This window comes from Oncorhynchus mykiss, chromosome 20 (assembly GCF_013265735.2).
Source record: "Oncorhynchus mykiss isolate Arlee chromosome 20, USDA_OmykA_1.1, whole genome shotgun sequence".
NCBI classification, from domain to species: Eukaryota; Metazoa; Chordata; class Actinopteri; order Salmoniformes; family Salmonidae; genus Oncorhynchus; species Oncorhynchus mykiss.
Window position 1 is genome coordinate 23,892,194 of NC_048584.1, and position 24,640 is coordinate 23,916,833.

The 24,640-nt window shown below is 42.9% G+C and overlaps 3 protein-coding genes across 5 annotated transcripts in view; 1 reads left to right on the plus strand and 2 right to left on the minus strand.

The window, feature by feature from the left end:
- Positions 1 to 3,509, minus strand: part of LOC110499214 (WD repeat domain phosphoinositide-interacting protein 1) — an 8,439-nt gene extending 4,930 nt beyond the window's left edge. The window contains exon 1 of the mRNA XM_021576201.2: positions 3,132 to 3,509. Within this exon, the coding sequence (XP_021431876.2) occupies positions 3,132 to 3,208 (77 nt within the window). The 5' untranslated portion in view covers positions 3,209 to 3,509. The remainder of the gene's footprint in view (positions 1 to 3,131) is intronic.
- On the plus strand, positions 2,444 to 13,622 carry prkar1ab (protein kinase, cAMP-dependent, regulatory, type I, alpha (tissue specific extinguisher 1) b). Of its 2 annotated transcripts, none has more exons than XM_021576203.2 (11): positions 2,444 to 2,579; positions 6,092 to 6,329; positions 6,525 to 6,692; positions 6,938 to 7,029; positions 7,164 to 7,225; positions 7,332 to 7,378; positions 7,796 to 7,954; positions 8,219 to 8,279; positions 10,602 to 10,723; positions 10,805 to 10,886; positions 11,126 to 13,622. In XM_021576203.2, the coding sequence occupies exons 2-11, from the start codon at positions 6,156 to 6,158 to the stop codon at positions 11,296 to 11,298; spliced, it is 1,140 nt and encodes a 379-aa protein (XP_021431878.1). In that variant the 5' UTR covers positions 2,444 to 2,579; positions 6,092 to 6,155; the 3' UTR covers positions 11,299 to 13,622. The 2 variants fall into 2 exon arrangements, with proteins under 2 accessions (XP_021431878.1, XP_021431877.1); XM_021576202.2 differs by lacking the exon at positions 2,444 to 2,579 and adding an exon at positions 4,549 to 4,694.
- Positions 13,623 to 13,803: 181 nt separating this feature from the next.
- LOC110499209 (FAM20A golgi associated secretory pathway pseudokinase) lies at positions 13,804 to 24,328 on the minus strand. 2 transcript variants are annotated; one of them, XM_021576193.2, is made up of 12 exons: positions 24,238 to 24,328; positions 22,653 to 23,136; positions 20,777 to 20,955; positions 20,562 to 20,612; positions 18,538 to 18,616; positions 18,323 to 18,415; positions 17,046 to 17,161; positions 16,692 to 16,872; positions 16,383 to 16,492; positions 16,099 to 16,180; positions 15,950 to 16,009; positions 13,804 to 15,756 (listed from the first exon to the last, which is right to left on the minus strand). In XM_021576193.2, the coding sequence occupies exons 2-12, from the start codon at positions 23,045 to 23,047 to the stop codon at positions 15,477 to 15,479; spliced, it is 1,626 nt and encodes a 541-aa protein (XP_021431868.1). In that variant the 5' UTR covers positions 23,048 to 23,136; positions 24,238 to 24,328; the 3' UTR covers positions 13,804 to 15,476. The 2 variants fall into 2 exon arrangements, with proteins under 2 accessions (XP_021431868.1, XP_021431867.1); XM_021576192.2 differs by having other exon boundaries at positions 22,653 to 24,311.
- Between the last annotated feature and the right edge of the window lie 312 nt (positions 24,329 to 24,640).

A 24,640-nucleotide genomic window follows, 5' to 3' on the forward strand; every position in this document is an offset into this window, starting at 1 on the left:
TGGTATACAAAAGATAGCCCTATTTGGTAAAAGACCAAGTCCATAGTATGGCAAGAACAGCTCATAGTGATAGAGTGCTGCATCAGAAGACCTGGGATGAGTTGGGCCGCAGAGTGAAGGAAAAGCAGCCAACAAGTGCTTAGCATATATGGGAACTCCTTCAAGACTGTTGGAAAAGCATTCCTCATGAAGCTGGTTGAGAGAGTGTGAAAAGCTGTCATCAAGGCAAAAGGGTGGCTACTTTGAAGGATCTAAAATCTATTTTAATTTGTTTAACACTTTTTTGGGTACTACATGATTCAATGTGTTATTTCATAGTTTTGATGTCTTAACTATTATTCTACAATGTAGAAAATAGTAAAAAATAAAGAAAAACCCTTGAATGAGTAGGTGTCCAAACTTTTGACTGGTACTGTAGATGTTAATTTGTGGTGCCATAATCTATGTAAATCATATACCATAGGGGTCTTAAGCTACGGAGATAAATGCACATATAACAGAAAAACCATACAATAAAAAATGAGATGACACAATGTTTATGAGTGGAAAGGCTGACTGGACCAAGGCTGATTGTACCACTGAAGGCAGAGGATGTTGTTTTCTAAGGACAGTCATACACACACTCGGCTAACCGGGAAGTGTAGGCAATACGTGCAATGCCTCACTACCCAGTGAGCTATATATAGCAGTCATGGGGAAATTAAGGATACAGTGTGCTGTATAGCCAACACAACAAGAGTTGAATCAGGTCATGTATTATTATTATATTTTTTTTTAGGATCCCCATTCGCTGTTGCGAAAGGATGTGATCGCCCTAAGCACTTCAAACAGCACTGATAATCAAGCACACTATCTATGGGCATACACAGAAATACTGTGTAGAGAAAAGGAGGGGCAGGCATCTGTCAACAGATGGAATAGGATGGAGTAGGATGATATAGGATATTCATTCTAGAATAGACACTGATTTAAGATTAGTTTAATGTTTTCCTCCCTTATGGTTTAGGTTACACTATCGGGAGGGTGAGCTGATCCTAGATGTGTGCCTGAAGGCAACCGCTACCCAGAGTTGATCAGGTGTGTGGTTCAGTGGGATATAGGCTTGCCCAGCCAGGCAACAAATAGCCTAACTGCTGAGAATGATTGAAAATGGGAGAGAGTTAATATCAATGTGTCTGTTTGACCACCTGGATTGTTTATGACACCAGACCCCAGCCAAAAAGCTGCTATTACACCTGTAATTGACCTGTAGATCAACAATGTCTGGATGCTCCGTTCTCACTCACACTAATGTTGCCATAATCCAATACATCCAACCGCCCCATGCATGCAGTTGTGATAGCCTAAGTAATTGACAGTTCCAAAACCCATTGCATATGTCCTCATCTGAGACAAATACCAGACTTGCACAATACACACAAAAAATGTGGGTTCCTCAAGTGTTCTTGGCGAAGAGTGATGGTTCTATGTGAAACCATACTGACCCAAAGAACCCTTTGAGCCCTTCAATAGTTATTTGCTGTCCAAAAAAAGTTTATTTCTTTTTTTTGTGATAATTAAAATGTAGGGATGGCAGCTAATTTGAATCTTTTGGGGCTTGGTTTGCTCACAGATATTTCTGTGCAACCGTGAGTGAGTGTCATTGCAGTTTATCTAAAATGTTGTGTTATGCTATCATATGTTATACAGTGTATGACTTAGGCCAGTGACCATGTTTTATGAACAGTTGACTAAGTCAGTAGTTCTCAATTCTCTCCCCAGGGACCCCCAGCAGTTCCACAGCTAGCACACCTAATTCAACTTGTTAATAAACATAATAAAAACTGTGGAATTTTTATTATATAATATGGCTATTAAACCAAAACGTAAAAAACTTGTACGGCTCTAAAATTGAAATAAGAATGAATAGAACAGGCGTCTCCATTCAAGTAAATTACAGCATAAAAGAGTACCACAGTAAGAGTCATAATGCCCATAAAACATAGCAGTCAAATAGGGAAATGGTTCCAATCGTTTTTCCACCATTCATTTTTCCCCATAGGGTATTTTATAAACACTTAAAATAAGGGCTGTGTTTCGCGTAGGCTTACCCTGGCTTGACATTTTGATAACCACGTAAATCTCTCCAGGGCAAGGTGACTTTTATCAAGATTGCATGATATTGCCCCCCCATAAAAAAAAACATTAAATGCTGATTAGCTGCTAATGTGGCTATCATAAAGAACTAAAAATGCCATGATGATCTGGACAACAAGACTGCCGAATCGAGACCAAGGTAAGAATCTCTGGATTAACTATCTAATATGTTAGCTAATGTATTAATCAATACATTGATTACATTTCTTTACATGGAAAATTCTGTGAACTGTCTCGTGCAAGTTTTAAATTGACAAAATACATGTTAGCAAAAGTGTCAACTAGAGATGACGTGCAGGAGCTTACATGGATTTGTAGTTTTGCATGATGTCTCTTTTGATGCTAATTAGCATTTTCGAATCTGAGAGTAAATACAGACTAATATATTGATAAATCACCTTATCCGAGAGAGATTTACATGGTTATCAAAACGTCACGCCAGGGTAAGTCTACAGGAAACACAGCCCTTATTTTAAGTGATTCTGAAATCCCTTATCCCCTTTCTAATGGCGCACATATTAATTATGATAATGCACGAGCGTGGAGTTGTATCCATAGTTTCCGCGTTTGGCTTCCGTGTTTTAAAAGCGTTCGAGAATGAGGTGGATATGTTAGAAGGCAAATAACCCTGATTTGGCATTATATAGAACCATGTGTTTTTAGTGTGTAGTCTGCTGACCAGTATCTCCACTGTAGGTCAAATCTAGATTGGCTACTTTTCTCTGGCTATCAATAGGCCTTCGTAGTGTGGTGGCCTACTTCACAAGCTAGTAACCTATATTTTAGGAACAGTGTTGAAGAGACACCATGGGACAATTGGATTAACAGCGATAAACAAATTGCACAAGTGGGTGAGGTTGGAAGATACAATTCACACACTAACATATTTCTGCTACAGACCATATTATAGCTGGAAGCATAAGGATTTACTTCGGCCCTAGATTATGCAATTAGAATATATCTAGCAGTATGACAAGGAGAATCCGCTAGATTACGTGGTGTCCTGGTTGAACGAGGAGCTGATCAAGTCTTGAGGCCCTCCTGGACCGTCGAAGGTCTCCCGGTCCTCCATCTCGTCCACGGTTATTCTCCAGCTCCACTGCCCTAGTTTGGAGAGCTGGGTCCTGATCGATCACTCTGTAACCCAGCTCCTCTACACACGTATGCGCTAGAGATGAGTTAATACAATGTAATAAATGCTATACAAATTAAAAACAGTTGGTTTGAATCCTGAAACTATAATTCCCTGTTATTGTTTTTTACTTTTTGAGGAAGGCCCTTGTATTGCTCTGTTTTTATCCTTAACATCAGTAGTTAACAGGAGACCGACAAGTGAAACAAAACCCGCTGAGGGCTGTATCCGTGACTTTTGCCTCGTTTTCTATTGGCTGGTTAGAACATTACCTCTGCATCACTCAGATTGGCCGACCTTTTCATAGCTTGTATCTGATTGGTTTACAAGAAAACAGTGCAGAGAGCACCGCCCATTACACGATTGCGATTGGTTCACTTTACCTTCTTCGGGCACGAGGAATTGTTTTGATTGTTTTGATTGGATGGACCCATCAAGTGTTTTGCTGACCGCATCTTTGCTACATCTCTCTGTGAAGTTTTGCAGAGTTTGCACAAAAGCAATACATACATATATAGGATTTTACTTAAATTGATCACTGTTTTGTTGCAGAGATTTTTCCTGCTATGCAGGAAATGCACATTTGTAGTGTATTTGAGTTTTAAAAAGGCTTCTAAAGTTTGTAATTTCCACTTTGAAATGTCAGACTTGATGTGCCCTAACGAAAGGGTGTCTGTCGACCCCTACAAAAATGCACTTGAATTATAATCCACTGAATAATTAACATTTCCTGTTGCTCCAGGATTATTTTACTGCTGTAGCAAACTGGCTCTAATTAAGATCCTACATCTGTACAACACTGCATTTTACATATTCCTTGGCTGATCAGTCATTAAACATAATCTAATCCAATGGCACTGCAATCAGCCATCTATTTATATTAAGGTTAAACTGCTGAAGCACAATGTGCAGAACATTTATCTTCATAAAACAACAATATCCTCCCAAAATATTCATGCATCGAGTACTGTAACGACCCTCTGTTTATAAGCGCGGAAATCGACCCTGCCGCCGGAGCATGCTTTTGCGGCACAGTCGATAGCGCGCCGGACCTCGGGCTAGAAGGTCCGAGGGTTCGAGACCTGCTCCCTGTCTGTTTCATTACAGTACTATTTGAATAGAGGACGCTCCACCGTTCATGGGAAATTAATATGAGGCTATCAGGTCCTTATATCTGCTATTGATTTCCCATTGACGTCATGATTTCCATGCGTTCCCCTTTAATGTTGCCAAGGGTTACGGCTCACGTGTCAGATTGAGGCGAATTGACGTCAATGACGGCTCGTGATTGGTTCTAAACCCATATCCGGTGGGGCAGCGGTCCAAGTTTTTGGAAAAATCGAAGGGAGATATTTGGTGAGCTTGTGGAAATAACATCCAAATCCGAGTTAGTGTCAAAGGGCTCGCCAATAATTTGCGGATTCTTGTAAGTATTGCGCCACATAGTTTGAAATTGATGCCATTGCGATCGCGGGATATGTAGCCTCCGCCTTGTATTTGTTTATGATAGAGCTCAAGATGGCGTCATTGGCAAGACTGGCCAGAACTGAAGTATCTCTGGATTGACTGGCTTTGCAGGCCAAAATGCCAACTAGGTTTCTAGCTACCTAGCTGGTTGATAGATTTGATATCCATCAATACAGTTTTAGCAAGCTAGCTTCGTCATGATTATGTTTATTTAAGTTAGCTAACGTACCAGTAAGGTGCGATCAAACAGCCATCTGATGCGTACTAACTATAGTAACGTTAGATGGCTAACGGTAGAGTATTATAGGCCAGGGCAGTTAGGTATTGGTTGCTGTCATCTCTTATGCTCCTAGCTAACGTAGCGTTGTATCTTTAACAGCTATATTATCAGAGTTGCCTGGCTAGCTAGCATTGATGCCACCGAAATGTATCTTGTTTTCCATGTTTGTTGGTAGCCAACCATAGTTTGCCTTCTAATTTAACGAAGTTGTAACGTTACTGCTCCAGTCAACGTTTTGAAAGCAAGGTCATTTTGAATGTTTTTCTTTTTGGTGGGGGATCTGTCATATTATTCCAGGAGACAATTCATGGGCAGTATTGAAAACGCCAGAGCAAAAAGCATTGATAGATAGCAGGACGTTCAAGAACTGTCTGAAATCCTAATCAGCAGTAGCTCGGTTAACTATTTATTTTATTGATACTTGATGTAAATGGTTGTTTCTATCATTTGACTCTTCATGATCTGTACTTAGGTACACCACCAAAGGGTTGCATTGTACACTAACGTGACCAATGCACCAGATCCTCTCGTTTGTAGTAAAGCAGCATGTCATACTTGCTACTGGCTCCATTTTTTTTGTCAATATTATAAATCTAAATCTACTTTGACAGATTAGTAATGACATGGTTCTATTTAAATGGCATATGATATACAGTAATCCAGACCTCAGCATGATGAAACTGATAAGAAATGTAACCTTTCTTCTCCCATCAAACAAGGATACAGTTTGTTTTGTTGTTTGGGTCTATCTGTTTACCACCACTTAAGACTTAATCACATCATATGACCAAGTTACCCTCAAGCATCCCTGAAATGCCTATCTCTTTTTCTTTCTGTCTCACACTCTCCCTCCCTTCCTCTAATCCCTTCCAATTAGTCCCTCCCTTTCTTCCTCTCTCTTACATCTGCATTTTAGCCAGTTATCAGATGTTATAAGACTATAACAACCACATTAGAAGAAGATTGTGGCTATTTAAAAAAAAAATATATATATATATATATATATATATATATATATACGCGTAATATAAGTACGCGTTATAGAAGCAATCCAAGTTGTCTCCCTCAATCTCTAGTTTCGAGGCCAGAATTCGCCAGTTCACCAGGTCGTAGCAGAGCAGTAGCGCGTCTTCAATTGTGATGGCGTCGGGCAGTACGAGCAGCGAGGAGGAGAGGAGTCTGAGGGAGTGTGAGCTGTACGTGCAGAAACACAACATCCAGCAGCTGCTGAAGGACTGCATCGTCCAGCTGTGTACCTCTAGGCCTGACAGACCCATGGCCTTCCTCAGAGAGTACTTCGAGAGGCTGGAGAAGGTGAGTCTGGGCGGGTAGTGTGTAGTGTGTGTCCAACTGTGGGCATCATCCAGCTGTGTGCTTCATCCAGCTGTGTGCCTCCAGGCCCATGGCCTTACATGAAACTAGTTTTATAATTGTAGTGCCTTTACATTGTAAAGTCTTGCCCTGGCAGCTGATTGGCTGTGTGTGACCTCTGAGCTGTGAACCATGCAGGAGGAGGCCAAGCAAATCCTGAACCAGCAGAAGGCCAGCAGCCGTTCTGACTCCCGGGATGAGGAGGTATCTCCTCCCATGAACCCTGTTGTCAAGGGTCGCCGGCGGAGAGGAGCCATCAGTGCTGAGGTCTACACAGAGGAGGACGCTGCATCCTATGTCAGAAAGGTGAGGATGCACACACACTCATACAACATACCGTACGCATACATCACACAACTGCACACATAAAAACTTACATCATCTTGAAACGCATGGCTCTACTAAAGCAACAAAGCATCTGACAAAATGCAGTCATTTAGACCAGCCCACAAAACAATATTCTCTACTTATAGTCATATCTATAGGCTGGCTGGAGATTTTGTGAATACTTAGGGTGATTTGCTTAAACATGGAGGGTTTTTGTTTTCAAGGTCATTCCTAAAGACTACAAAACAATGGCTGCCCTAGCTAAAGCTATCGAAAAGAATGTGCTTTTCTCTCACTTGGATGACAACGAGAGGAGGTATGTTGTTAACAGGCTTTGTTGTTAATTTTCCTTGATTTGTCTGTAATGATTGGTTGTCAATGTGAGTTTAGATCAGTCCCACTGATCATGACACAAACCTGAAACTTTACAAACACAATCTTTATTCACAGCGACATCTTTGACGCCATGTTTTCAGTTACCTACATCGCTGGAGAGACTGTTATTATGCAAGGTACAGTAGGTTCTCATTGTCCTTTAGATTCAGTGGAAATTCAAGTAGACCTGAAGTGTCTTTTTATTCCAGAGAAAAGATGAACAATGTCTTCCTTCTCTCTCAGGTGATGAGGGAGATAATTTCTACGTCATCGACCAAGGAGAGACGGATGTAAGTCTCTTGATGTATTTTAGGAACACACACATTTTTTTGCACAATGACTTGTATTAATAAACCAACATTCTCACACAAGCATTCCAGTTTGATAGAAAACAGGCCCCCAAGTTGAAAGCTTGCCTTGTTTTTTTTCCCTCCTGAATGTGACAGGCTTATTTTTGCAACTGTCTTTTTAGACTGTTTTTTTTGTTGTCATATGTTACTTTGCTATTCAGATCCCTATTATCTGTTACCTTAGCGATGCCTCCTCTCATAGATCTAGCATTCTAATTATATGGCTACGTCACATTATTTCTATATAATACAAGAAACAACTTACACATAGGCAGTGAACAACATCTTATAGAGACAGTAACATGCCGACGTTACCCGATCTTAATGTCTAAATACTCTTCTCCCCCTTCCTGCCAGGTGTATGTGAACAACGAGTGTGTGACCAGTATCGGGGAGGGGGGCAGCTTCGGAGAGTTGGCCCTGATCTACGGCACCCCCAGGGCTGCCACTGTCCGAGCCAAGAGCAACGTCAAACTGTGGGGCATCGACAGAGACAGCTACAGGAGGATACTCATGGTGAGCCTCGCCCTGCTCTGCTCTGACACTTCACCTGACTGACATGCTTTGGTTTACATTTGGAGTGATTAACGATGAGTAGGGACATGTAGAATTGCTGCGATTTTTAAATTGTATTTTTATAACTGCTGGATTTTACGAATTGAAAATACAGACAACTACAAAAGGTTAGCCGTATGACCAGTTTATGCATGATGTTTGAAGGTTTACAACAATTGTCAGAACTCAGGAATAAACATTATGACTTGTTGTTATTCTTTGCAGGGAAGCACTTTGAGGAAGAGGAAGATGTACGAGGAGTTCCTCAGCAAAGTTTCCATCTTAGGTAAGGTTCACTGTTTATTTAGCTTTTTGACATTTCTGCTCATAATAATAATAATAATAATAATAATAGCCACTGTTAAAAAAAATGGTCCACCAGCCACTGGCATGTACAGTGCATTCAGACACCTTGACTTTCAACATTGTGTTATGTTACAGCCTTATTCTAAAATTGTCTACACACAATAGCCCATAATGACAATGTGAAAACAGGTTTTTAGAAATTTTAGCAAATTTATTAAAAATAAAAAAACTGATATTTACATAAGTATTCAGACCCTTTGCTATGAGATGTGAAATTGAACTCCGGTGCATCCTGTTTCCATTTATCATCCTTGAGATGTTTCTACAACTTGATTTGAGTCCACCTGTAAATTCAGTTGATTGGATATGATTTGGAAAGGTACACACCTGTTTATATAAGATCCCACAGTTGACAGTGCATGTCAGAGCAAAAACTAAGCCATGGGGTCAACGGAATAGTCCGTAGAGCTCCGAGAGAGGATTGTGTCTAGGCACGGATCTGGGGAAGGGTACCAACAAATTCTGCAACATTGAAGGTCCCCAAGAACACATTGTCTTCCATCATTCTTAAATGGAAGAAGTTTGGAACCACCAAGACTCTTCCTAGAGCTGGCCACCCGGCCAAACCGAGCAATCGCGGGACAAGGGCCTTGGTCAGGGAGGTGACCAAAAACCTGATGGCCACTCTGACAGAGCTCCAGAGTTCCTCTGTGGAGATGGTTGTCCTTCTGGAAGGTTCTCCCATCTTTGCAGCACTCCACCAATCAGGCCTTTATGGTAGAGTGGCCAGACAGAAGCCACTCCTCAGTAAAAGGCACATGAAAGTCCACTTGGAGTTTGCCAAAGGCACCTAAAGGACTTTCAGACCATGAGAAACAAGATTCTCTGGTCTGATGAAACCAAGATTGAACTCTTTGACCTGAATGCCAAGCATCGCATCTGGAGGAAACCTGGCACCATCTCTACGGTGAAGCATGTGGTGGCAGTATCATGATGTGGGGATGTTTTTCAACAACAGGGACTGGAAGACTAGTCAAGATCGAGGCAAAGATGAACGGAGCAAAGTACAGAGAGCTCCTTGATGGAAAAAGCACTCGGACTGGGGTGACGGTTCAACTTCCAACAGGACAACGACCCTAAGCACACAGCCAAGCCACTCCTGCGTTGTCTTCGGACAGGTCTCTGAATGTCCTTGAGTGGTCCAACCAGAGCCCGGATTTGAACCCGATTCGAAAATCTCTGGAAAAACCTGAAAATAGCTGTGCAGCGACGCTCCCCATCCAACAGAACGGAGTTTGAGAAGATCTGCAGAGAAGAATGGAAGAAACTCCCCAAATACAGGTGTGCCAAGCTTGTAGCATCATACCCAATAATTTTTAAAAACATTTTTTAATCTAACTTTCACTCAGATTTTTTACCAGCCAAAATATATCATTTTCTGCTAAAGTTACACACAAAAAAACAGATGAGCATGCTTTGTAATGTTTCTAAAATAATACATGTATTATTTTAGAAACATTACAACATTACAAAGAAATGTGGTATTTGTTTCATAAAATTGTTTGCGACCTGAGTCTTTTAACCAAAATATTAGATGACACAAAAAGGCAGGATGTTACCGTGGTAATGCAACTCCAGTCATGTTTGTGCCTGTGAGATTGAGTCTGACAGATAATAACGTTATCTTCTCTTCCCTAGCAGTTGAAACTCAAACATTGGAAAAACAACTTGTGAACAAAACTATGTAAATAGCCAAGAAACACAATGACAAAGTCTCACTTCAGTAGACTTTCGTTTCAAGTAAATTAGACCAACTTTTATGCCTGCGCTTCTAAAAATGAATATTTGACTCAGCTCTTCATGTGCTTACAGCCCCCAGCCAGGCAGTGTTGCAGCGCGAGGTGGGATAGGCTATATAGGATTCATAGTACTTTTACTTTTTGTAGTTATTTTCCCCATCTATGAAACATGGCAGAAATACTTTGATAACAGCTACTGCAGCATTTGACTATAAATGTGATCATACTTGACCATTTTTATTCACAAATGCAAGTGAAATGCTTGCATTGTGGAGGACTGACCACCCGGCAACGTGATTAGTGAAATAGACATCTTACCCACCAATGCCAAAATCTACCCTCCATTTAGCAGTTGGTGGATGTTAATTTTAGGCCCTGATTATAGCCACATGCATACAGTGGCTTTCAAGACTATTCGCCCACCACCTAGGTGTACTGTACAGTGTGTGGTTTCTTTATTGTGATGTCACTTATGTCCCTGTCTTGTGATTCCATCCCCTTAGAGTCTCTGGACAAATGGGAGCGTCTGACGGTGGCTGATTCTCTGGAGCCGGTGCAGTTTGATGACGGACAGAAGATCGTGGTGCAGGGAGAGCCTGGCGACGAGTTCTTCATCATACTGGAGGTATGTACTTCACTCTAGGCTTTCATTTAGTTTGTTTCAGTTCTCCCTACTGAACACTACCCTGATGTTCGTTTTCTGTAGGGCTCTGCAGCTGTGTTGCAGCGTCGCTCTGAGAACGAGGAGTTTGTGGAGGTTGGGAGATTACAACCTTCTGACTACTTTGGTAAGAAGAACCTGCTCAGGCTCCAGCTCTCCCTCTCTTCTCATCAACTTTCTTTCTTCATTTGTTTGTATATGCACTATATAAGCCTGAATCTCACATTTTTAAGGTGATATGATGAGAAAAGCACAAGGCTCTCACCTGATTTGACAAGCCTCTTACATATTTCGATGTTATATTAGCAGAAATTAAGCCAATTTGTGAAGCCTGTTTTGTACTGACCATGTACTCCGTTCGTCCAGGTGAGATTGCCCTGCTGATGAACCGTCCCCGTGCTGCCACTGTGGTCGCCCGCGGTCCTCTGAAGTGTGTGAAGCTGGACCGACCACGGTTCGAACGCGTCCTAGGACCCTGCTCGGACATTCTCAAACGCAACATCCAACAGTACAACAGCTTTGTTTCACTGTCTGTCTGAGGGGTTTCCCCTCCCCTGTAACCCCTAATCCCCTAAACCCCTGTAACCCCTAATCCCCTATATAACCCCCCCTCTTTTAGACCCAGGGTCCACCAATGCAATTTTACTTCAATGTCAATTAATTTGGTCATCCGTTTGCTTCAGCTTTTAAAAAAAACTCATATTCATTTTATGCTACCCATCAGCTAGCCATCCTAGTCACCCATACAGGAACAGTTATGTTACCGTTTGTTACATATACCAGCTTAAAACAGTATGCCTTCACTGCATTCACTGATATTTATATATATATTTTTTACTCTTAATTTAAACACGAACGGTGATTAGTAGGGGATTGGCCGAGGTTAGGACAGGCCAGTGATAAGATGGGACAATCAAACATGGTGAAGTAAGGATCCATGATGAATATTATGCAGATATTTTGGTTCCATATAAAAGTGTCAAGTTTGGCATTCTCACAAAATTATCAAATTTTTCCTTTCAGAATGAAAAGAATGCTGGAAGCATAAGGATTCCATCTAATTTCTTATGTAGCTTTCATGTTATGATCTCCTGTTTATCCTCCATTGCTACATTAAATCAAATGTATTTTTTTACATTTCTCATATTGTTTCAATTGATTGTGCCATCAATCTAATTCACTATTGTTTTATCTAGTTTGAGAGCGTTTGTACAACTTAATGCAACCAGAAAGTTTTCTGTTGTACAGCTATCAAACTAGAGCCAAATGTTGATAATTCTTTTCACAACTCGGAACCCATAGAAGATTCTTATTCTATAGTCCGAAACAGTGGAACTCAAAACAGGAAGTATCTATCACCATGTTAACACTCACCTCTGTTTGGTTGGTACATTATTGGCTACAATGGGGGGGAAAACATGGAGTATTAGTGTATTTCAGTATTCATAATTTTTCAGTATACACCAAATAATTTCATCACTAAAATTCTTTAAACAGAATTATTCTATAGTTATTACATTATTATTAAAGGTATTATTATCTTTATTGACTGAACAAACTAATGTTACGCTATGGTTTGGAGTGATGGTAATCTTAAGTACGTTTTAAATGTCTTTTTGTAAATGCTTATTTTTCCATAAATTCTATTTTAGGTGTTCAGTGCCACAGCGTAAATAAATGCTTCTTGTCAGCTGACAAAACAGTATGTAGTTGTATTGTGAAAAATGTCATGGGTTAACCTATTAAAAGTAGGCGAAAGGGCTTTAAAATAATTAGCATTTTAAGTCTCCAAATTGTAGATTGTTTTATGGGTTTAAGGCTTTCAATTATTTATGTATTTGAGCGCTGAAGTTAAACAAGCCAAAATAATCCCAGTGACTGGTGACTCAGACATCAGATTAAATTGTCTTGCGTTTTAAGATGATATATTTATTTTAAAGCGGCTTGGCTGTTAAAGCTTTGTGATAATTATTTGAATGTGTTTTTGAAGCAATCTGTGATCTACTTTATGCTCACCTACAGCATAATGTAAGGTGATGAGATGGTGTGAATGAAAGTGTATTCTCAAACTGGTATTCCCTGTGTTGGTCAAACAGTTTCACCCCTTCAATCTTAAGAATGCAATATAATTCTGACAAATGCATTTAGCATTTTTTTTTTCTCTTTAACTCCTGCAGAAATATATAGTCTCAAGGTTGTATTCCTTTGCACTCCTGCCCCACAGCTTGCCCCTCACCCCCTTCTTACAGAAAGTACCTTTACATACGGTAATGCTATTATCCCTTTCTGAGGTGTTCTCCTTGTTTAGGCTCTGTCATGTTTCCAATCGAAATCTTGTGTACAAAACAGTATGGCTGATTGGATGGATGGATTGACTTGTGTAACCGTTTGTTTGTATGTCCAAACCAATCAACATGATCCTGAGTCGATTGCAGTGTTGCCCACTTGGTCCAAAACTTTTGTCGTGCTTTCAGATTCCCGTTGATGTTGTGGCGTTTTGCAGTCGTCTATTTGCTGCCTGTTCAAACTCCCACCAATGATTTGCTTGTGTTTCTTCTGTCACATAGAAGTACTGACGTGGTAAAACACATCACCACAAGATTACTACTAACTAGTAGGCACACTGCAATTGACCCAGTTTGCCTTAGCTTATGTAACCTGGGCGTAGGCACTCCTGCTAGCCCTTCAGCAAGTTTGTGCGGCCTGCAGCAGGCTCTGAGAGCTGCAGGTCATCTGAGGACCATTCTTTTTATATTCTACCCAATGACTGTACTCGGTTTGACTTCCTGTATGTGCAAAGACATTTATCCTTTTGGTATAGATTGTTCCAGATGGCAGTTTAAGCAATAAAAGGTAAAATCACCGGCTGAGTCATTTACTCATTGGTTGTCTGAATATGTCCATACGATAAAATTAATGAATAGTCCTAACTCTGGAGGGCAGTGTAGTACCTCTTCTCAATATTCTGCATTGGATTTGTGGTTTCCTTTACTCACTATACCCACGTTGATCCGACAGAACAGGACAGGTGAAGGTAAATCTCCAGGAGGGCCTCTTGACATTCTGTTTTATTGGTTCAGTGCATATGAAGAAAATACATGAGAAAATGACTCCACTGTAGCCTATTGGTGTTTGGTGAAATTAGATGTTTAACTGTCGGTGGATGAAAGAAAGCCACCCACTTCATTGGAGAGCTCATAAAGTTAGTAAACCCAGAACCCACTCCTGCATGCATTTAAGATCAGTCACTGTTGCACAACCAATAAATGTTCTGAGCGTTTTTGCTGCTGACACCTTATAAAACAGTCTTCCATAAGCTCCCTCCGGCATTGTTGGACAGAAGCCCAACTTCATTTGGTGTGATTTCACTCACTCAGGCTCTTTAAAATAGTTGTGGTTATTCTCCCTCTTCAAAAACATCAGGATGCATTGGATTTGTAGTCAGGACAACAATGAGAACAGCTCGGAGCAAAAGGTCCAGACGTGTTGAGATGAAATGGCATCAAACAGAATGTTGTTTGAAGACAATACTTTGTTTCAGACTAGTCAGAACAAAGTATAAGCTGCATGTACACATACAGTACAGTAGCTGTGATGATGATGAGGTATTTATGGCAGGGTGTGTTATGGTTGTGAAAGTGCTTAAAGGGCAGACAGACAGATACCTGATTAAATAGACAGACACCTCTTGATGAGACAGAAAGACACCTGATGAGACAGACAGACAGACAGACACCTCCTGATGAGACAGTCAGAAAGACAGACAGACAGACACCTCCTGATGAGACAGAAAGACACCTGATGAGACAGTCAGAAAGACAGACAGACAGACACCTCCTGATGAGACAGACAGACGGGCATTAGACGTCTACGTGCTATCTGGAAAAACCATGGGCCGTTTAAATGGAGGTTTAATAGGTGACACTTTCCTGTAGGAGGAAACACCTCATACACACACTTTCTTTTTCATCCATGCACTTTCTCTCAGTTTGTCTTTCCTTTTAACTTTCACTATGTGTGTCTAACGTGAATCCAGATCAATCAAAACAGTTACACAACAGAAAGCAGTAGAAATGTAAGGAGTATTGAAGTGTCATCATTTCTTCGTATTAAAGTTTTGTTCAATGGATCACCCCAAATCATAACCTTTATTTACAAATGTATATTTGATTAAATATCTGTTGGCACAAGGTTACTTCACAGAACTGATGTGCAATCATTGAAATGAAATTGAAATGACAGAGTACTGAAGAAGGGTGTGAAATCATGAAAAAGCAGAAATCATCTTAAATTATCCAGTGCTTCTTCCACAGTCATTTGGCTCCTTTGACGCACTGATACAGTAGGTCCATTTCAATGCACTGCAAGGCAGAGGGGATCTCCAGAGAGGGTGGAAGGTGACCTCAGGTGACCTCATAGCCCAAGGCCATGTGTGACATTTTGACAGTGCAGGAAAGCAGTGCTGCTGTCTATTGTCAAAGCTGACCGTATCATTCCAAAGGTTTGACTTCAAAGACTAGTTCGGAATGCATTACTCGGTGAGAGGGACCAGACCCTGTGGTTCCTGCTTTTACAGGACGAGGTCACCTGCCATCATGGTCCTCAGGCTGTCCTTGGTCTTATGTTACCTCCCCTTGTAGGACTTGGGGATACGTCCAAAATGTCATCCTATTCCCCTATTATAGTGCACTTCTTTTGAATTCCTTGTTAACCTTAGTTACCTCTCCTTGTTGGGCGCAGACACTGGTTTAACAGACTCAGGCATGACGGAGGTATCAACAAAGTCTGTGGTGATCACCTGAGCCTCTCCCAGCCTGCGCACACACCTGTGGACTGTCTTCAGGACACGCTGCAGCCGGCGGTCCAGGGCCTGCAGGTGGGGCTCAGTAAGGACCGGCTGCAGTGCGTCTCCTCCCAGGGACTCCCTCATCACATCACTGAGCCTATAGCGGTCCTGGGAGAGGAGCTGCAGCCGCATTAACGTGGAACGCTTTATACTGAGAGGTGAGGAGAGGGGGTAGAGGGAGGGGAGGGATGGAGGTGAAGAGGGGGAGATAGAATGAGGGAGAGATAGGTAGAGAGTGAGACTTGACTCGAGAGTTGCCATGCCAAGTTAAATATGAATACAGGTTCAATGTTGGTGTTAGTTCATCTGTGTTAGTGACTATAGTGTATGCTCTCCATATTTACATGCAGCACTGTGACAGTGGAGCCAGTATGGACATCTCATCTTGAGAATGCTTCCCAAACCTGAAACACAGGAAGTGATGTCATCATAAGGGAACTAGAAATATTCCATTGTGCAATGACTGAAGTTATAAAGCAACTCTAGTACCCACCCTCTGGCGTTGTCAAAGTGAAGAAGAAAACCTTCATCGCCAAACTTGGTGAAGATCTCATAATGGTGCCTGTCCATGTTACCTGAGGGAGAGTGCCAAGAACAAATATTCACTCACATAGGGCTACAGACAAAAGTAGTGCACTGTAATTGGGAATAGGGAGTCATTTGTGACATAGTGTGTTTATTCAATGTATAGACAAAGGCAGTGCACTACATAGGGAATAGGGTGTCATATGGAACAAGGACAGGGATCCATCAGGGGTGATGGGTGGTCGTACATACCAATAAGGAAGTCAAAGATGGCCATGTCTATGATGTTGAGCAGTCGGTTCCCTGAGTTGTAGGGATACAGCTGCTTTATGGTGTCACAGTACAAGGGGTTCACCTCCCACCTGGTAGAGACAGACACATGCAGATTGTAACAAGATATTCATTGTACCAAGATTGTACCAAGATGTTCAGTCTGCCATATTACCTTATCAAAATACAGTAAAATGGATAACTTTCAAAATGGAAATGAGAGGCTCCAAAATGGCATTATGGGAAGAGATGACAGTAGGTCTCAGGGTTAAGTAAGGGTTGTATGCATACTCCTCCCTGCCAGTGAAGGTGTATGATCGTATCCACGGGTTGGGGATGGAGATACGAGGGGCGATGCTGAGACCGGGGAGGTAGGCTGACATGGAGCCCTCCAGCAGGTCAGGGCTCCCACACACTGCATACTCCGTCTTACACACGTACAGACACTTAGCAAAGAAACACGTGTTGTTCGCTGTTTGAAAGAGAATATACATAGATATAGTGTAGATTAGTTTAAACGATCAGTATTCATCCTCGCCTTTTAATCACAGACTGATTCATTAAGATCTAAGTAGCAGGTGTGTAGACTCTCAAGCCAAATTGTCTTATTATGGAACTATATTTCTCTAGTAGGGTAATGCCTACCTGGAGAGGTAAAGAACACACTCCTTAGGTCCTCATTGTGAGTGGTCAGGAGAATCTCCCCCGTCAAATTCACCAGCCTGCCCACCACCGGCGGTACCCTCCGGAAGTCCAGGATTCTAGGTGAGAGAAAGATAAGAGTCCCATTCTGATGAACGCAAACTCATACATCTTCTACTACTCAGAGTTCGAGAAGAAAGAGTTCCATTCTGAACAGAACAAACAATAGAAAGTCAGATGAACTCATAGCTCCTGCAATCTCTCACCTCAGTTGACATACTCAAAGTCACAGGAATTTAATTCAACTTTACAGATTTTTATCCATAATAACGCCTATGTATTTGCCTCTGTTCCCCGCGGTGTAGTCTAGCAGTTGTTGATGTGTGGCAACAGCCCCCAGGGCCATATTTACAGTCTGACAGAATTGTGTGTCTCAGTAACAGTCATCAGTGTGTGTATCTGAGACTAAATACTGGAGATGTTATTGAGGTGCTGCATATCTCACCTGCTGATTGGGCCTTATAATGATAAAGCCTCTGGTACAACACAGAGACAGAGACACAACACACAGACATACTAGACATACAGTATCTAGTCTTAGACAGTACAGTAGTGTACAGTCACAGTGTTCAATTCATGAATGATAACCCGAGCATTTAGTCTTTGTTTTATTTCTCTTCCTTTCCACTTCGTGAAATTCGAAATGGACTAAATGGTATATTGTGAGGTAAAAATGTATGGAACGTAATAACTTGATAACTTCTTTGAGCTTTATTAGCCGACACCCATGTACACCCATCCATAATGTTGTCGTGCGTTAAGGTATATCAACCACGTTGACTTGCTGTCCTGTGTGGTTATGGGTTGATAAGCTGTGACTCAAATGACTGTATGTGACTGATGACTCACTTCAGTTAATGTGCAGTAACCTGGAGGCATGGAGGTTAGAGAGGCTTTACAGTAGACAGCAGTAATTACACCTAAGTCTGTGGAAATGAAATGCTTGGCTTGGGAAGGAGACATGTTGAAATAGTGGAAAGGCCTTAATCTCCCCAAGGACACTCTTTCACAGTCAAAGGTATACAGAGGTACACATTTTAGGATCTGTTTCTTTGGAGGCAACTTGGGAAATACAGTATGCTTGAAAATCATTCAATTTGAAGGGTTCTCATATGCTTTCTCAGAAAATAGATTGAATCGGCGAGAGAGTTCCAGGTAAGATAAGGTTGAATAAAACAAAATGAAATAAATATGAAGAGAGTACAGGTTGCCAAGGTTACCTGTCCAGGTGAAAGGCAGCAATCTCAGCATTGTGTCTCTGGAAGTCGACGAAGTAGAACAAATCATCAGGAGTCTCCTGGTCTCTCTGCTGTCTGAGAGAAGGAGATGAGAGGAGAGAGTTGCTAACGAGGGGTTCATATAACTACAGTACTGTTCAAAATATCACTACAAACCAGAGCACTCCCCCTGATTGATTTCCTCAAAAAACAGTCACCTCATGGGTTTGAACATGGCCTTGCCATAGTTCTGCATCTTCAGGGCCAGCTTGAGGTGGTATCCACTGGGCTTTACCACTGATACCGGGAAAGAGAGAGAAAGAGATCGAGAAAGAACATGAAAGATAAAGAGAGAGAGACAGTGATGGATCGGAAATTAAATTAACTAAACGAGGCCTTTTCTCTAACCAACCACTCAGCCAACCACCTGCCCTCAGTTTCTGTGTCTCTCTCGGCAGCTCTTCGTCTCGTACAGAGAGAAAGCTTGGCAAAGCTAAGCTCGCTAAAAATCCTATCCAAAAAACACATAGTTGGCCGGAAATCTGACCCACGTTTATTTTGCAGCTCGAATCCTTGGCGTTTCTATTTGATTCTGTTGGATATTATTTTCTCTGCTCTAGATCTGTTTCAGCCTGGACCTGTTCCCAGTGATAAGACCATGACAGAGGCTGTAATGGTTCCACAGATGGAAAACTACACTCAGTAGGGTTTCTCTAGTATGTCAGGGTATTTAGCATACCGTGGCAGAAAGCAAGGCTAACCAGTAACCATAAAGATACACACTTCTCCTCCTGATTCCAGCTGACTCAGCTCAGTCTTCTGAAGTTCTGGCTTATTAATAGTTTACAATCTCTTTCCGCTGTGTTTAACTGCAGGGAAATCAAACAGACACAAACAGGCTTTGAAGTGCAAAGGGAACATTGTCGCTATTTCAACTGTTCAAGAAGAAGTGGTTGAAAAAGCCTTTTTAAATTATTATTTTTTTAAAGCCGGACAGAGGAATAGAGGGATTTTGGGTTCTTGGAAGTGTGTTTGTGTTGTTGCTGAGGTTGGAGACACCTGTGTGTTTTTAGGGAGTGTGGTTGGAAGCTCTACAAATCTTGGAATGCAGCTGGCTGCAGGCCCTGTTAGATGAGATTGCTGTGTGTGTGTGTCTGTCTGTCTCTCTGTGAGCCTGTGAGTGTGTATCCATGGTCTGAGTTGTTTGTTGCTGGAAGGTATAGCAAAGCTGTGGAGATTGCCGGTGTGTGGGCTGTTGTAACAACTCCCCACTCTCCTGCTTCATGAGATAAAGCTTTTTAAAGAACACTCTCCCTTTGAACTAAATGAGTCGGTCTCTGCTCTCTGTCTCCAGGGATGTGACTTATGAAGATCTGGAGAGTGTGAGAAATTAAAATGATGCTAATTTATGGGGCTTGGAACCAGATGAAAACAAAAGTCTTGTCAGTCCTGCGACTGGGTGTTCGGTTCTGATAGCACGGCTGAGCACCAAAGGAAATAACAGAGGGAGCAAAACTACAAAAGAACCAGTCATGAAGATGACTGTGTCAACTGATTCTCTTTTTTCTCTCCCTTTTCTCTCCCTGTCCTCATGGGAAACTTTTTAAGCAAATGGAATGCATCTTAGAACTGTGGTAGCAGGATTGTAAGATGATGTTATATTTATGCACCAAATGGTTGTTTTATTTAATAGAGTAAGGTTCTCTCTCCTTTCTGAGTTAACTGAGAGGAGCCTTTATGGAGCTTGGGCTGGCAACTGATTAAGTGATGGCTTGGTGATAAAAACCTACAGCTGGCGTTCCACAGATCAGATGTGGTGGGTGTCACTGAGATAGAGATAGCCCTGGAGGAACAGAACAAATGCCTCAGTAGTCCTAATTATCCTGGCATCTGGGAGATAATACCAGAAGCAGGTGACCACAGGATGAACCCAAAGTGCTTTATGGTGCACCCAATCTATATGGGGGGAGTTGAACCAGCTATGACTGAGCAATCTTGGTATCTGGTATATAAGGAACAGCATGGTCTGTAAAGGGTACGATCTCGACCCAACAGTCAAGATTGTTGAGTCGACGGTTTAATTATTGCAATAATTAATCGATATTGAATAAAGATGATTGTTTGAAGAAATGACCAAGTCTCTATCACTTGAATAGAATATTCCTCCACAGAACACAAAACGCATAAACCATAGAGGAACAAAACAGAGCAGATACGTAGACAAGACAGCACTGGACCTTACCCCGGGTACAGTCACACGCTCCTTTGAGGGCCTTTTCGTCTTGAGTGTAATCTGCATAAAGACATTTCTGCAATCAATACCTATAACAATCATATAAATGGTTCAAGCTTCGGGTCCTATAGCACCTGCATGCACTGTTGACAGTGACTATAATGCAACACTCATATGAATACCGCTTATATGAATGGTTATAACGCTCATACAACAGGTCCAACCTGCGCTGATGACGGCGTTGGACTGCATGTCCTTCAGCAGGCGGGTGATTGTGGGGTCCTCGCGGGCATACAGAGCGTAGCGATTAATGCCCAGGTGGAACTTCAGCCAGCTGGCCTCAGGGTCAAAGGTCGCTTGGTGTTCCAGCAACGTTGCTGCCTCGCTGTACAGCTTCATATGCCTGGGGGAGAAGAGGGGTGTTACAGTGGTGTTAAGGTTGTGCATAGCCTTGCCGTTGCTGCACAACGTCATAATGTATGCCTGAGGGGGTGAGAGAAGCGGTCAAAATGAGGTCAGAGTTAGGGTATGCAAAACAGTGGAGTTATCCTTGAAAGCCTGTGATACACATACAGTATCAAATCAAATAAAACTTTATTGAAAGCGCCTTTAAAAATACACTTGCAACAACCATGGTGAGGACAACAGTTCCTTCACCGGACAAACAATCATCCAAACCTTTAGGGTATCTCCACAGAGGAGAATAGAGTCAGCGGTAATCAGTCAAAGACACATGCAGATTATTCTCAGAGGAAAACATTTGTAGTGGCAGCATTCCAGACAAACTAAAGCCTAGTAAACAGTCGCCACCTCTCTCTTGGACTCTCTGACTCCCTCTCGAAGCTTCCGAGCTGTTCGCCCTCACTTAGAAATCCCCCTTCCTTCCTCTCCTCCTCTCCTGACACTTCCCCACACAAACATACTTAAAGTAAGGGCAGGAATCACCCCGGATCCAAAGCAAACATTCAAACCATTAAGGAGGTTTGGGAAGCATGTGGCATTGGTGCACCGTTGTGCCAGTTCTGACCGCGGTGGGTGGGAGGGTTGGTTGCTTCTCTACGCTCAAACATCATCAGTTGCTGTGGTCAGATGACAGGAGGGGTCGTCACAGGAAGGCTGACCACAGACCACAACCAGAGACCACAAACCCAGAAACTAGGAACCAAGCAGCTGGCTGCAACACCACATCGCCTTCCTCTTTCAGTGGTCTTGATTCAAACTATTGTTGTATGCCACACACACACACACACACACACACACACACACACACACACACACACACACACACACACACACCATAAATCGTAGTGGTTGACTTGTAAAGCCAGTAAACTAGAACGGCTCTATTTCAGCCTCCAAATAAAACAGTCAAACTTTCCCCAGAAGTCCCTATGAAAACCATCCATCCTCTTGTTAAGTCCATTTCTCTTCTGTTAACAGGCTACTGCAAGATTTTTGCAAGACCCTAAGCCCTGGGGTATCTATTGTTATGTGCCATTTAGAAGTAAGCCAAGGGGGTAGAAATCTCCTCTCTTCATATTTCTTCTGTTTTTCCACCAGTGAAGCCCAAACAGGATCTCTCTGAGGGGAATGCACTGAGCTGTGATGGACACTGTTAGACAGGAGCCAAGACAGCTACAGTCTGTTCAGCTCTCACAGGTTTAAAGGATTTCATCAGGTTTAAGGGTCTTGTTTACCTAGCACAGGGAGATCCAGACATAGGCTCTCAAATGATGTTTGAGTGCTGGTTCCAGACCACCATTAAATGTTGTTTACAACATCGACTTTAAAGACATTTTATGGGGTTAGTCTTTATGGAAAAAGTGCTTGCCTAAGAGAAAACGTTGACGTGCTTATGCTTGAGTGTCTGTGCGTGTGTGTGTGAGAGAATAAGAGAAAGAGGAAGAAAGAGAACGGTGTGTTTATGCATGTGCCAGGGATCCACAGCCGTAATGTCAGGGACCCTACCCCTCTACCACATCGAAGCCACAGTAGGGAAACACACGTCTCCTAACATGTCTAGTCCCACCAAAACTAAATCACAACCATAACAAAACATTGAGATTTATCTAAACTCAGGGCTGTGTGTAGTGTACTCACCTCTCCCAGCGCGAGACCTTCCTCCTGTAATACCCCATTACCTCTTCAGACTGTAACAGCCTCTCTTCTAGCACCAGCTCCGGTGTCTGGATGTTATACAGGGGTTGAGCAAACAGCCTCTCCAGCTTCGAGCCCAACTCTGTAAGGTTGTCCGTAGCTCTGACCCCCATCCCCTGGAGGTCCATGGAGGTGGTGTTGGAGGGCCAGGGGGTGGTGAGGCCGCTGTACCCAGCAAGGGTGAAGTTAGTCCCCCTGGAGGAGGGACAAATGCAGCCTCCATCATCTGGTCCTGGTTGTCTGTGGCGGAGCTTGGGGAGCAGGACGAAGTAGAGGTCAGCAGTGAAGATGGCTGTGAGGGTCACAGACAGGAGCAGACGGTCTCTCCTCAGCATCATAGCGGGAGGATGTGAGGAGACAGAGAGGGAGATGGAGGGGAGAGACAGAAGCGAGACTAGAGAGAAAGACTGGAGGAGAGAGATAGTGGCTAGGGAGAGACACGGGAGAGAACAAGAAGATGGAGAGAGTAACCAAAGAAGTCTTAAAAGACAGAAGAGAGAGACAAATATAATAAACTAGACAGTGAGGCCAAAGAACGAGACCATGTGAGGAGCGAGACCAGAGAGAACAGAGAAATAGAGTAGGTGCTGCTCCACAGTAGACAAGCCGTCACACCGCCAGCCACAGGCTGCAGGTGAGAGGTCAGAGGCTAGATCCGGGTCTCTGTCTGTGTGCAATCCTCCTGGATGAAGGTGGTCAAAGCCCAAAGCATGTGCTGGACACAGTCAGTGTTCTAGGTTCCAGGTGCTTGGTTCCGTTCTGGCTCAGATCAGATGAGAGACAGTGTGTTACTCCAAGTGACAGGTTGTTTAGTGGCTCCAAGCAGAGGTCCTTGGCTGTGTGAAGAGAGCGCGTGTCTATCTCTTGTCACAGCAGAATGTAGAGTGCAGTCCAGCTTCTGTCCTCCTGGTCTTGCTCTGACGGTGTGTGTGTGTGTGTGTGTGTGTGTTTGTGTGTGTGTGTGTGTGTGTGTGTGTGTGTGTGTGTGTGTGTGTTTGTTACACGCCTGTTGGTGGGAGATTGCAGGTCCAAGTCCAGTGTGTGTTTCCTGGTCGCCTCTCGTCCTCCTGAACACAATCCTCTTCATCTGGACCTGGCAAACAGTGTTCTCTGAGAAAAGTGAAAGTCTGTGTGTGTTTGTCTGTGTGTTTGCTTGTACATGTGTCTGAACAGATTTACAAGTCTTTGTGCATGTGGCTGAGTTGCTCTCTTTAGGTGTATGTGTGGTGTGTGTGTGTGTGTGTGGTGTATATGTGGTATGTGTGTGTGGCATGTGTGTGTGTTGGTGGGTGTGTTAAGTCAACCGTCTCAGTGGGATTGCCTTGTCTCTGGTCATCTGTCTCCTGCTCTCTTCTCTTCCGTTGGGTGAGTCGGGTGTGAACACAACACTCTCAACACCCTCTCTCCTCTTTTCTCCTCCATTCTCTCTCCTCTCCACCTCTCTCTCGTCTCTCTCCACTCCTCCCCCTTTCCACCTCTTTTATTCGATTATTCTCCACCCATCTCCTGTAATCTCAACTCCTCTCACCTGTTCCTCAGTCAGATCCACTCCCCCTCTTCCTCTCCCCTCTGCTCCTCTCGGTCTTTCTCTCCTTTACTCCTCTGTTCTAGACTGCTCCCTCCCGCCCTCTTCCTCTCCTCTCCATTGCTCCCGCCCTCTTCCTCTCCTCTACACTGCTCCCGCCCTCTTCCTCTCCTCTACACTGCTGCCGCACTCTTCCTCTCCTCTACACACCTCCCTCCTTTCGTCTCTGCTTCACTATGTTCAGCTCCTAGGCACTGTTCCAACAGCACTTTCCTCCCCATCCCACTTCCCATGAACACACACACACACACGGACACACTCCTCCCTTACTCTGTCATACTTGCAAGAGGGAGAGAGGGAGACAGAGAGAGAGAGAGAGAGAGCATGGTGAAGAGAGCTAGAATAC

Excerpts from the sequence above, each read along its gene's own strand:
- prkar1ab (XM_021576203.2), top strand. The coding sequence starts at position 6,156 with ATGGCGTCGGGCAGTACGAGCAGCGAGGAGGAGAGGAGTCTGAGGGAG. Across the intron at positions 6,693-6,937 it reads CTGCATCCTATGTCAGAAAG|GTCATTCCTAAAGACTACAA; the intron begins GTGAGGATGCAC and ends TTTGTTTTCAAG. Across the intron at positions 7,226-7,331 it reads AGAGACTGTTATTATGCAAG|GTGATGAGGGAGATAATTTC; the intron begins GTACAGTAGGTT and ends CTTCTCTCTCAG.
- LOC110499209 (XM_021576193.2), bottom strand. The coding sequence starts at position 23,047 with ATGATGCTGAGGAGAGACCGTCTGCTCCTGTCTGTGACCCTCACAGCC. Across the intron at positions 20,956-22,652 it reads AAGGTCTCGCGCTGGGAGAG|GCATATGAAGCTGTACAGCG; the intron begins GTGAGTACACTA and ends CTTCTCCCCCAG. Across the intron at positions 16,181-16,382 it reads CATCTTTGACTTCCTTATTG|GTAACATGGACAGGCACCAT; the intron begins GTATGTACGACC and ends ACTCTCCCTCAG.